We start from the raw sequence: 12,634 nt of genomic DNA, 5'->3' as shown, positions 1-12,634 counted from the left end.
ACATTAATTCTTAATTCAGTAAAGTATTACCTCAAACAACACTTATAACCATACAAATTAGAAAATATCACTGAAGTATTAGGTTTTGATTACATTTTGGATTTGATATTTACCATATTTGAGTATTGAAGTGTAACAATGCTGTCTATGAGGACAATCAAGTAGCTCTCCTCACACATTGTTTTTTCAAGATCAAATTCCCCAACTCCAATAAGAAATTAAAAAAATCAAATTTTTTATTTAGTAAGTTACTTGAAAATAAAAAAGTATAATATAATGAATAAAATATAAAAGGAAGAGAAATCAATGGCTTAGTTAAGTTAATAGAAATATAACAAATATTAATATTTTTATTTTTTTTACTATATGATGAAAACATAATCCATAATATATGCAAACATCTCTCTTACAGTATGATGACAGTAGCGAGAAAAATTTTGCTCAGCATAAAGACAAACAAAGAATGATTAATTGGCTATCATGAAATATTCTTTACGTCAATATTGGAATGATAGACAATTATAACTTTTTGTATACTATTACAAAATACTTTATTTTTAATGTCCTACAATAATAGCACTAACATTAATATTTTGTAAAATGCAAGATGAAATAGAAAATAGTTTAAATATTACATATTTTTCTATTAAATCTTGCAATTATCTTATAAAAGTATTAATTGTGCCAAAATATCCTCATTTATAATGCAAGTACTTTGTGCTTTTACTGTTCATTTAAATTTTTGCTTAGTAAAAGAATGTTCTAGTTTCTACAAAAATAAATTACTCTTCATGAAATGCTTTATATGATTATTTTATTCAAACAAATTTTCTCCTTTCTATTAATATAAAATTAAAAAATTAATTAGTAAATAAACGATTTTCAAATTATTATATCATAACAATCATAAAATTATTTTAATTAGAAATATTTTATATAAACAATTAGATATCCAAATTTTATATTAAACCACATGCATCGCACGTGGCCAGACCTAGTTTATAGAAATATGTAAATGACCACAGAATATGAAGAAACCCACAAAAAAAAAAAAAAAAACCGATCCCATCGTAGTAGTCTGTCAAGCTCCTTATATACTCATATTTCCTCGGCTTTTCCCATGCTTTGTATAGACTTCTCAAGGTGCTAATGAAATTGAATCATTCATAATATTAGTATTCACCTATGCAAATAACAGGCGCAAATTTACTATCCTATAACGGGCTAGAAGTCTAGTTGGTAAAGAGGCCTAAGATTTAAGGTGTTCTACCTGGACATACCTTATTCCCTTTAGTACCCACAAGGGGGAAAAAAAAACAAAAAAAGAGGAAAATAAAGAAAAAAATCATTACTATATCTATGCTATCTATTTAGGTTGGTTCTTTAATAATTAGTTAAAAAAAGTCAAAAATTAAATAAAAAGAAATTGCTAATTATAATATTGGTGGAACGGGTTATAGCCCTAAACACATCAAGTGTGTGTGTGTGTGAAGAGGCAGAGAACAGAGAATAGAGAGATGGAGCATAATAATATGTTTCTTCTTCTTCTAGAGGAATTGGTGAGTGACATCCTGTTAAGGTTGCCAGCGAAATTGCTTGGCAAATCCAAGTGCGTGTGTAAGTCATGGTGCTCCACCATTAAGAACCTTTCTTTGAATCGTTATCTCCTATTCGATACCACCACTTATGACAGTACTACCCCTTCGAGAAAATTAACTATTCCCAGGATTTGTTACGACACACTTGGAGCTCATGTGAAGCAGACACTTATCAATCCTGATCCATTAATCGTTCCAGAATTTTGAAAAACTAGTTATTACAATTTAGTCTGTACTTACAATGGTCTCTGTAACACCCCGTCCCAAATCGCACCGGAATCCGTGCACGTTGACCGAGGTTGACCGTTGACCGTTGACCGAAGGGGGTCAAAAGTTGACTTTTTGACTCGGTGAGAATTTTGAGTTGACTAGGGTACTGTGGCGAAGTGCACGATGCCACGAGTTCGTAGACTGGTAGCACGTCGAAAACGGAGCTACGGTTTGAAAGTTATGGACGAAACAAGTTGCGGTCCAAACTGTCCAAGGGGTGCTGGAGTTGACTTTTTGTTTATGGGGAATTGAGCTTTGACTCATGCATGGTTGTGAAGTGCTCGTCGATACGAGTTCACAGACTAGCGTCACGCTCAAAACGGACATCCGGTTAAAAAGTTATGGACGTTTGAAGTTTACCGGATACCGTATTATTTTAATGTTTTTGGGTCGTGAACAGTGAAATACCACGTGTCAGCTTCTGAGTGGTCCACGTGGCATGAACAGTGTCATGCAGGGTTTTAATTTTGAAAAACTCTCGGGGAAGAGAGAGAAAGAGAGAGAAGAGAGAGAAAGAGAGAGAGGAGAGAGAAAGAGAAAGAGAGGACCCGCCGGCCGCCGGCCATTTTCACGTTTTTCCGGCCTAGTTACTGTACACGTGCCGGCCAGCCAGATTGCCCACCTCATTTCCGGCAAAACCTCCAAATTTCACGGCGAACAGCCGCCGGACGCGCCCGGATCGGACGTCCGAAGTTTGGCGGCGATTTTTCCCCTCCACCGCCGGCCACCGCGAATCGGCACTATTCCGGCCGATATACAGTACACGCGCCATACACCCAGCATCCTCTCCTCAAGTCCGGCCTACCCACCAAAAATCACGGCCATCGGACCACCGACGCGCCGGGATCGGAGCGTTTTCCGGCGAGGGGTCGAAAATCTTCAAACGGTGATTTCTCCGCCGTCCGACCTCCGTTTTGCTCACCGTCGGTCCCGTTGGATTGCTCTCCTCACGTTCTACAAATCTGCAAAATTTCACAGCAAACGGCCACCGTCGGAAATTACTGTTCCGGCGACGGTTGCCTGTGACGTGGCGGCCCGCCGGAAATTACTGTTCCGGCGAGTACCCCGAAAATTCCGGCCAGCTCCAGTCCGCAGTGTTCGACCTCCTGAACCCAAATCCGACTTCCGTTTCCACCAATTCGCGACGGTTTGGGAGAATTGCAGAGCCGAAACCCGAAAAGCTTCCCGATAAAATTCCGACCCCGTCGGGTACGATCATCGGAAATTAAGACCGGATCTGTGATTAGCATCACTCGAGCTTCGATTCGGTATATAATTCGTAAATTTTAGTTATCATTTGTGTTTTGACCCCCCGGATACCGGGTATTATTTACCCGAATAAAATATTAATTTATTTGACTGTCTGTGAATTTTGTTCTAGGAGCACCGGTGAGTCGTAGAATTGATCCCGTAGTGGATCATGGGTTAATTGCGTGCTCCAGGTGAGTGACCCACCTTCAAATTAATTTTGGGGAATTTAATTGATGAATATATTATGTGTGAATTAAATATTTGGAATTTAATTTCTATGTGCCAAATATTTATTGGATTTATTGTAGAATTATTTATGAATTTATTGGATTTAAGAAAATACGAATTCTACAATTTATGCCATGTGGAATTATTTTATGGTTTTGAGGATTTTGAAATTGGTGTGGTTTTAATGGTAAATTGGGCACGATTCGATTTTCAAATATTTCAAGGAAAATATTTGGTTATGTTGGTGATTTCAATTTTTATGAAATATGCCCATAAAATATTATGGGATTTGATTATGATATTTCGAGAAATTATTTATGCTTGGAAAAAATGTGGATATTTGAATTGATGGATTTGGGAGTTGGTGGATTTGAAAATCATGGGATTTATGGTATTAATTATAAGGAAATTGTGGAGAATTTCCCGGTTCAAGCGGATGGATTATGCCCGCTATGCTTATGAAAAATGTGAAATTTGTTTTATGATTTAAATTTATGGATTTTATGATTTTTAGATGCACCGTGCACGTACTGGTGTTCTGATTATGTGATATGGTATATGTGATATGGTTAGTGTGCACACGGTTGTGATTAGCGCGCAGGTGGGTGTGATTAGCGCGCAGGTGATGTGATTAGCGCGCAGGTGGGTGTGAGTAGCGCGCGGTTGATATTATGAGGGTGTCCTGTGGATGCCATCGGAGAGGGCGGCCACCCCCCTTTGGCCGGGACACCAGGTTAGCAGCGGCGCAGTGGGACGCCACGCGACCGTATGCCGGTTTCTTTCTATAACCTCCTGTCTGGCGGTACCTTGGGACGCTGGGTACTGTTGGCGCCACTGGTATATAGTGGGTGCATCAAATGATTTTCAGAACTGTGTTTTAAAAATAAAATGTTTGGAAACTGAATTGGAATTAAAAATATAATTGTTACCGCTTCTGGTATTTAATTGATGTCTTGGTTTTCGGGGAATATGGATAAAGGGTTTTGTGAAATTGTTTTAAAAGGGGAACCTTTCCAACTGAGAGAATTGTAAGGGTTTTGAGAGAAAATATTATTTCCAAATAATTATTATTTATACTTATTACTGTGATATTATATGGTATAGTAGTAGGGTCGCTCACTGAGATGATTAGCATCTCACACTCTTAAATTCCGTTCCTCTAGGTTCCAGGTTGTCGGTGTTCATTCGGAGCGGACTTGATCTTCCTCGCTGTTTTACTTCGTGAAGTACCCTGTTCTTCTTTATTGCGGTTGTACTATTTCTTTCATTCTTGTTGTATTTATTTTGCACTGGATTACTGTATTTTGAAGTGCTGGAATTTGTGGAACCAATTTGTAGTTTGTGGGAGGAATAAGGGGATATTTTTGAAGTGTGTTTTCAGTGCAGGTAAATTGTGGTAAGTAAATCCCTTAGGGGAGGCTCTGTCGGATTTTCCGTTGGAGGGTTCGGTAGGGTTTCCCTGGGATCAGGGCTGTCTAGGGTTCCGGAGGAGGAATTCTGGACGGGTCCTGACAGTTGGTATCAGAGCTCTAGGTTCTAGTATTTCGAAGGGACTGTGCATTGTTGTGCATCCTATCCGTGTTTAATCTCTCGTTTTACAAGCTTTCTTTCCGTTTGTCTCGAAGTAAATTCGTTGCCCGAGTTTGAATAACTCTAATCTTCGAGGGTGTCAATTAGGATCATCTAGCCTAACGGGAAATTCCTATGGCCTAGTCGATGGTCGAGGATGCCTTTTCTTTTTGAAGGTCAAGCTTATCATCGTGAATGGTATCCGTTTCGTTCATGGAGAAGAATGATGATTGCCTAAGGATGTGTGTCGATCGATTTCAAGGCGTCAAAATATTTTCCCGGTCGATTATCAAAATTTAAATGCTTTTCAAAGTGGTATTTGAAATTAAAGGTGTTTTATTCAAGTATTTTTGGTTTGTGCTCGTACATGTATTTGTATGTTATATTGTTTGATATTATACTGCACCAAATGGAGGCGGCGAACCAATGTGGTCCATGTAGAGCTAGCCCCATGATCATGTTGCCTACGAGTCCAGGGGATTGGACGGCCAATATAGGCAACCACCCTGGTTTGTATTGGTAGCTGAGTGTCGGCGACAGTTGGAATCATGGATTACGTAACATGTAGAAGGTGTCGTACGTACCTCCATTACAAGCGTGCATATTTTATTTTATGCTATGAATTTCAATGTGGAGTTTTAACAATTGCCTATGCAAGTTAGGTATAGTTGAAAAATATATTTTATTATTTGTTTTATGTTATGGTTTTTCCAAAAGCGACTTAAGGTTAAGTATCGCCAATTAAGAATCCAAAGCAGGGTATCGTTGAGTTCAAAAAGGAGATCCTAAAGGAAGCACGTGATTCAATGTATGCGATACACCCCAAGGGTATAAAGACGTATGGAATGCTCACTGGATGACATGGTGGTTTGGCACGATAAAGGAAGTTGCAAGATCCGAATAAAGGTACTTAGGTCACCGACAAGTAAAGTAGGGAGATGTAAATATGGATTTCGTGCTTAAACTTTCGTTCACAAAGAGAAGGTACGACAGCGTTGAGAGAATCAAGCAAGATCCGGATAGCGACTAAAGTTCTACTTGGTGGTTGAGGAGGTTAATGAGATGAGGATGATTCCTTAGGCATGGTTGGATGTTTAAGCATGGTTATTTTTCATTCTAGAAGCTAAGATCTTGATATCTTATTTCCTTGGAGATTTAAGGTTCGTATTGGTGGTGCTTTATCGATTCAAGGTGGTTGATATTGTTGGTGATAATTTACAATGATAAGGAGTATGATTTTTGGGACGTAGTTAGAATTTAAGAAGTGTGGAATACTTTATTGGGTTAAGGATCTAGTGATTTGTTCATAGTATTGGTGGTGATGCTAGAATTAAGATTTAAATTTCTTATTGCTTGAGGTGTGGATTCATGGAATTTATTTGAAATGGGGGAAACTTAGGGTTTTCAAGAATGGTATTTGGATGTTGAGAATTTTATTCATGACCTTGATGAATTTAGTTAAAAGAAAGATTGATGTTTGTCGAGGTTAAGACTATTGGTTAATCAATGAGGAGCAAGGGTTTTATAATTGTAAGTACTAGGAGGGTAATCGAAGACAAGTGAATTAATCTCAACCTTAACTTGGTGATACCAGTATTTGAGGAAATTAGACTTAAGTTCTAATCTTACCTTTTGAATTGCTGATCGAGTTACGAGAGTTGGTTGTTGGTTTAAGGATGCATGCTTTAGAAGCACCTTATGGTTAGCGTTCGACTATGACCAAGACTTGCAGATCGTGTTCTCGTGGACCAATTTGACTATCCTTAATTAGTGGGCATGAGAAGGAAAGTTGCACAAGAGGGAAGTTAAAGTCACTATTAGGCGAATGTAGTGGCAGATGCCTTGAGTAAGAAGGCTACTGGATCCCTTGCTCACATCCAAGTCATCCAACTACCTCTCATGGTGGAGTTGAAGAAGATGGGGGTGTTAATGCATATGCACCCTTCAGGAGTTCTTATGGCTAGCTTCCAGGTACGACCGGTGTTGGTGGATCGTATAGTAGAGACCCAAATGGAAGATCCTAAGTTGAGGACAATTAAGGGCAAGGTACAAGAAGGTCTTGATCCGGAATTTTCCATAAGGAGGGATGGAGCCCTCGTGTATAAAGGACGACTTTGTGTTCCGGATATTCCAGGACTCAAGCAGGAGATTTTGGAGGAGGCGCACAGCTCGATGTATGCGATGCATCCTGGGAGTACCAAGATGTACCGGACGCTTGTTAAGTATTATTGGTGGATTGGTATGAAGAGAGAAGTGGCAGACTTCGTATCAAAGTGTTTGATTTGTCAACAAGTGAAAGCAGAAAGACAGAAGCCTTTGGGACTACTCCAATCTTTACCGATTCCTGTGTGGAAGTGGGAAGAACTCAACATGGACTTCGTATTCAAGCTTCCTTCCACACCTAGAAGGTACGACGGCATTTGGGTAATCATTGATCGTCTCACCAAGTCGGCACACTTCCTACCGGTACGAGAATGTTTTTCACCCGAGAAGTTAGCCCAGTTGTTCGTGCAAGGCATACGTGGGATCAGTTCAAGATGGCCTTCTCTACTGAGTTTTGTCCTCCTACCTACCGTGAAGCAAGAAGGAGAGAGTTCGAGGAACTACGACAGGGGAACATGACAGTGATCGAGTACGAGAGGAGATTCCGAGAACTAACAGAATTCTGCATGCACCTGATTCCCGACGATCACACGAAGAAGGTGAGGTTCATAGACGGATTGAAAGAGAGCATCGGCTACACCCTTTCCGGATCAGTACATCCCACCTATCAGTCCGCCAGGGATGCAGCGCTCGAGCTAGAGAGACAGGAGGAGATACACAGACCCTCAAGGCGCAGATCTTTCGAAGGTTCGTATAGCGGAGTACCTCGACAGGGGGCAGCTAAGAAAGGCCATAGCTCAGGCTCAGACAGTGATGGGTTAAGCCCACGAGGCAGATTCCAGAGGAGAGATAGTTATCGCATGCCCCAGCCAGCTCGCCATTCGATCAGTGTGGATGCAAGCTCGTATCAGCAGTCACGCATTGGTTCTCCGCGGATTTGTCCACTTTGTAGGGGGAATCATTCTGGGCAGTGTCAGATGGATGGTTTATGCTTTCGGTGTGGGCAGCCAGGCCACATAAGGAGGGATTGCCCTTATGGTAGCGGCAGTGTGCTAGAAGCAGGTCGACGGACACAGCATACGGGGATATTTCCAGGACAGAATTCCCAGGGGAGTCAGCCAGTAGGAGTTTCTTCGGGATCAGTCCAGCCGTCTGCAGGATCGAGTCGAGGTAGAGGAAAGAGACCCCAACAGACAAGTCAAGGCCGGGTGTTTGCTATGACGCAGCAGGGAGCCAGGACTACGCCCGACGATTTCACAGATCAAGTGATGGAAGCAGACCTGATCCTGTTGGATCTATCCGGACTTGAAGTAGTGTTGGGCATGGATTGGTTGGCAAGGAACTACTTAGTCGAGGAAGCGACATGGGAGCCCGAAGCGCAGGTGCGTGATCAGAACCCTTGTTTGTTCCAGTGACACGCGGAAATTTCGAGGACGAAATTTTTGTAAGGGGGGAAGGCTGTAACACCCCGTCCCAAATCGCACCGGAATCCGTGCACGTTGACCGAGGTTGACCGTTGACCGTTGACCGAAGGGGGTCAAAAGTTGACTTTTTGACTCGGTGAGAATTTTGAGTTGACTAGGGTACTGTGGCGAAGTGCACGATGCCACGAGTTCGTAGACTGGTAGCACGTCGAAAACGGAGCTACGGTTTGAAAGTTATGGACGAAACAAGTTGCGGTCCAAACTGTCCAAGGGGTGCTGGAGTTGACTTTTTGTTTATGGGGAATTGAGCTTTGACTCATGCATGGTTGTGAAGTGCTCGTCGATACGAGTTCACAGACTAGCGTCACGCTCAAAACGGACATCCGGTTAAAAAGTTATGGACGTTTGAAGTTTACCGGATACCGTATTATTTTAATGTTTTTGGGTCGTGAACAGTGAAATACCACGTGTCAGCTTCTGAGTGGTCCACGTGGCATGAACAGTGTCATGCAGGGTTTTAATTTTGAAAAACTCTCGGGGAAGAGAGAGAAAGAGAGAGAAGAGAGAGAAAGAGAGAGAGGAGAGAGAAAGAGAAAGAGAGGACCCGCCGGCCGCCGGCCATTTTCACGTTTTTCCGGCCTAGTTACTGTACACGCGCCGGCCAGCCAGATTGCCCACCTCATTTCCGGCAAAACCTCCAAATTTCACGGCGAACAGCCGCCGGACGCGCCCGGATCGGACGTCCGAAGTTTGGCGGCGATTTTTCCCCTCCACCGCCGGCCACCGCGAATCGGCACTATTCCGGCCGATATACAGTACACGCGCCATACACCCAGCATCCTCTCCTCAAGTCCGGCCTACCCACCAAAAATCACGGCCATCGGACCACCGACGCGCCGGGATCGGAGCGTTTTCCGGCGAGGGGTCGAAAATCTTCAAACGGTGATTTCTCCGCCGTCCGACCTCCGTTTTGCTCACCGTCGGTCCCGTTGGATTGCTCTCCTCACGATCTACAAATCTGCAAAATTTCACAGCAAACGGCCACCGTCGGAAATTACTGTTCCGGCGACGGTTGCCTGTGACGTGGCGGCCCGCCGGAAATTACTGTTCCGGCGAGTACCCCGAAAATTCCGGCCAGCTCCAGTCCGCAGTGTTCGACCTCCTGAACCCAAATCCGACTTCCGTTTCCACCAATTCGCGACGGTTTGGGAGAATTGCAGAGCCGAAACCCGAAAAGCTTCCCGATAAAATTCCGACCCCGTCGGGTACGATCATCGGAAATTAAGACCGGATCTGTGATTAGCATCACTCGAGCTTCGATTCGGTATATAATTCGTAAATTTTAGTTATCGTTTGTGTTTTGACCCCCCGGATACCGGGTATTATTTACCCGAATAAAATATTAATTTATTTGACTGTCTGTGAATTTTGTTCTAGGAGCACCGGTGAGTCGTAGAATTGATCCCGTAGTGGATCATGGGTTAATTGCGTGCTCCAGGTGAGTGACCCACCTTCAAATTAATTTTGGGGAATTTAATTGATGAATATATTATGTGTGAATTAAATATTTGGAATTTAATTTCTATGTGCCAAATATTTATTAGATTTATTGTAGAATTATTTATGAATTTATTGGATTTAAGAAAATACGAATTCTACAATTTATGCCATGTGGAATTATTTTATGGTTTTGAGGATTTTGAAATTGGTGTGGTTTTAATGGTAAATTGGGCACGATTCGATTTTCAAATATTTCAAGGAAAATATTTGGTTATGTTGGTGATTTCAATTTTTATGAAATATGCCCATAAAATATTATGGGATTTGATTATGATATTTCGAGAAATTATTTATGCTTGGAAAAAATGTGGATATTTGAATTGATGGATTTGGGAGTTGGTGGATTTGAAAATCATGGGATTTATGGTATTAATTATAAGGAAATTGTGGAGAATTTCCCGGTTCAAGCGGATGGATTATGCCCGCTATGCTTATGAAAAATGTGAAATTTGTTTTATGATTTAAATTTATGGATTTTATGATTTTTAGATGCACCGTGCACGTACTGGTGTTCTGATTATGTGATATGGTATATGTGATATGGTTAGTGTGCACACGGTTGTGATTAGCGCGCAGGTGGGTGTGATTAGCGCGCAGGTGATGTGATTAGCGCGCAGGTGGGTGTGAGTAGCGCGCGGTTGATATTATGAGGGTGTCCTGTGGATGCCATCGGAGAGGGCGGCCACCCCCCTTTGGCCGGGACACCAGGTTAGCAGCGGCGCAGTGGGACGCCACGCGACCGTATGCCGGTTTCTTTCTATAACCTCCTGTCTGGCGGTACCTTGGGACGCTGGGTACTGTTGGCGCCACTGGTATATAGTGGGTGCATCAAATGATTTTCAGAACTGTGTTTTAAAAATAAAATGTTTGGAAACTGAATTGGAATTAAAAATATAATTGTTACCGCTTCTGGTATTTAATTGATGTCTTGGTTTTCGGGGAATATGGATAAAGGGTTTTGTGAAATTGTTTTAAAAGGGGAACCTTTCCAACTGAGAGAATTGTAAGGGTTTTGAGAGAAAATATTATTTCCAAATAATTATTATTTATACTTATTACTGTGATATTATATGGTATAGTAGTAGGGTCGCTCACTGAGATGATTAGCATCTCACACTCTTAAATTCCGTTCCTCTAGGTTCCAGGTTGTCGGTGTTCATTCGGAGCGGACTTGATCTTCCTCGCTGTTTTACTTCGTGAAGTACCCTGTTCTTCTTTATTGCGGTTGTACTATTTCTTTCATTCTTGTTGTATTTATTTTGCACTGGATTACTGTATTTTGAAGTGCTGGAATTTGTGGAACCAATTTGTAGTTTGTGGGAGGAATAAGGGGATATTTTTGAAGTGTGTTTTCAGTGCAGGTAAATTGTGGTAAGTAAATCCCTTAGGGGAGGCTCTGTCGGATTTTCCGTTGGAGGGTTCGGTAGGGTTTCCCTGGGATCAGGGCTGTCTAGGGTTCCGGAGGAGGAATTCTGGACGGGTCCTGACAGTCTCATCTTGTTTTGTGGTCACCATTAGATTGAAACCAAGTGGTTGCTATGGAATCCCACAACCGGACAGACAAAGTGTCTCCCATCTTCCATATCCTAAGTTTCCTTGAGGCAAAACCATAGACGTACAGGTATTTCTTATCAAAATGTTGGGTTTGGTTTCGATACCAATAATATGGATTACATCCACAAGGAAAAGTACAACAGTGGCAATGCTCTTGATTTTGAGATGTATAGCTTAAAAACAAACTCTTGGAAAAGGATAGCAAGTGCTTATAATTCACACAAGGATTTACGGGTACATAATTATTCGTGTGGCATTTTCAGCAATGGAATGCTATCTTGGAAAGCAAGTTACAGGGAGGATGGAGACATTCCATGTACTAATGCCATTATTTCGGTAGACCTCAATAGCGAGACCATAATAACTACACCTTTACCCAGCAGTATTGGTCACATTAATCATCCTCCTTCTGACTTGATGAATAATTACTGTTTGGTCTATAAGGAGGCCTTGGCACTTGTTCATTGGTTTACTGAAGCTCGCAAAAGAAGTTTTGATATATGGGTATTAGGTGAATATGGTGTTAAAGATTCATGGAAGAAGCTATTCACTATTGGACTCTTGGAGGAATTGCTCGAGTATTGGGATTTTTGGGGGATAGCAAAGTGTTTGTTCAAACATATCACAGGAGGAAGTTTAAGCCTCAACTCCAAAAGTATATAAATGAAAAATAGCTGCTTTTGCTTGACACACATAGTCCTACCCAATGTCGTCGTCTTCAAATTTTTCGAGGACATTATTTGAAGGCATGTACCTATAGAGAGAGTCTAGTTCCACTTAACTAAAAACTAGATCTGCTTTTTAGCATAGGTTAGTGCTTTTCTAGTAATTATAGGATTATCTTTTATATGCACTTTTTTTTCAGGGCTTATATGCATGTGCAAACGGTGTCTTTCATATAAGACAATGGAAAGTCAAATGATAGTTCATGCTTTATATATATATATATATATATATATATACAGAAATTCTATGGTGAGGATGGTCCGCATGAGAACTGCAATATTAGTGACGGTTTTTCATAGTATTAATGACGGTTTCTTAGAAAATCGTCACCAATACTATGAAAAACTGTCA

General features: G+C 41.4%; 1 protein-coding gene across 1 annotated transcript; it reads left to right on the top strand.

Annotated features, from left to right (window-relative positions):
• Window positions 1-11,668: 11,668 nt before the first annotated feature.
• Window positions 11,669-12,220, top strand: LOC125421008 (F-box protein CPR1-like). Its single transcript, XM_048468707.2, has one exon. The coding sequence runs from the start codon at window positions 11,669-11,671 to the stop codon at window positions 12,218-12,220; it is 552 nt and encodes a 183-aa protein (XP_048324664.2).
• Window positions 12,221-12,634: the final 414 nt, after the last annotated feature.

This window comes from Ziziphus jujuba, chromosome 10 (genome assembly GCF_031755915.1).
Source record: "Ziziphus jujuba cultivar Dongzao chromosome 10, ASM3175591v1".
NCBI lineage: Eukaryota > Viridiplantae > Streptophyta > Magnoliopsida > Rosales > Rhamnaceae > Ziziphus > Ziziphus jujuba.
Note: the sequence above shows the minus strand (reverse complement) of the source record. Positions and strands in the feature narration are given on the sequence as shown.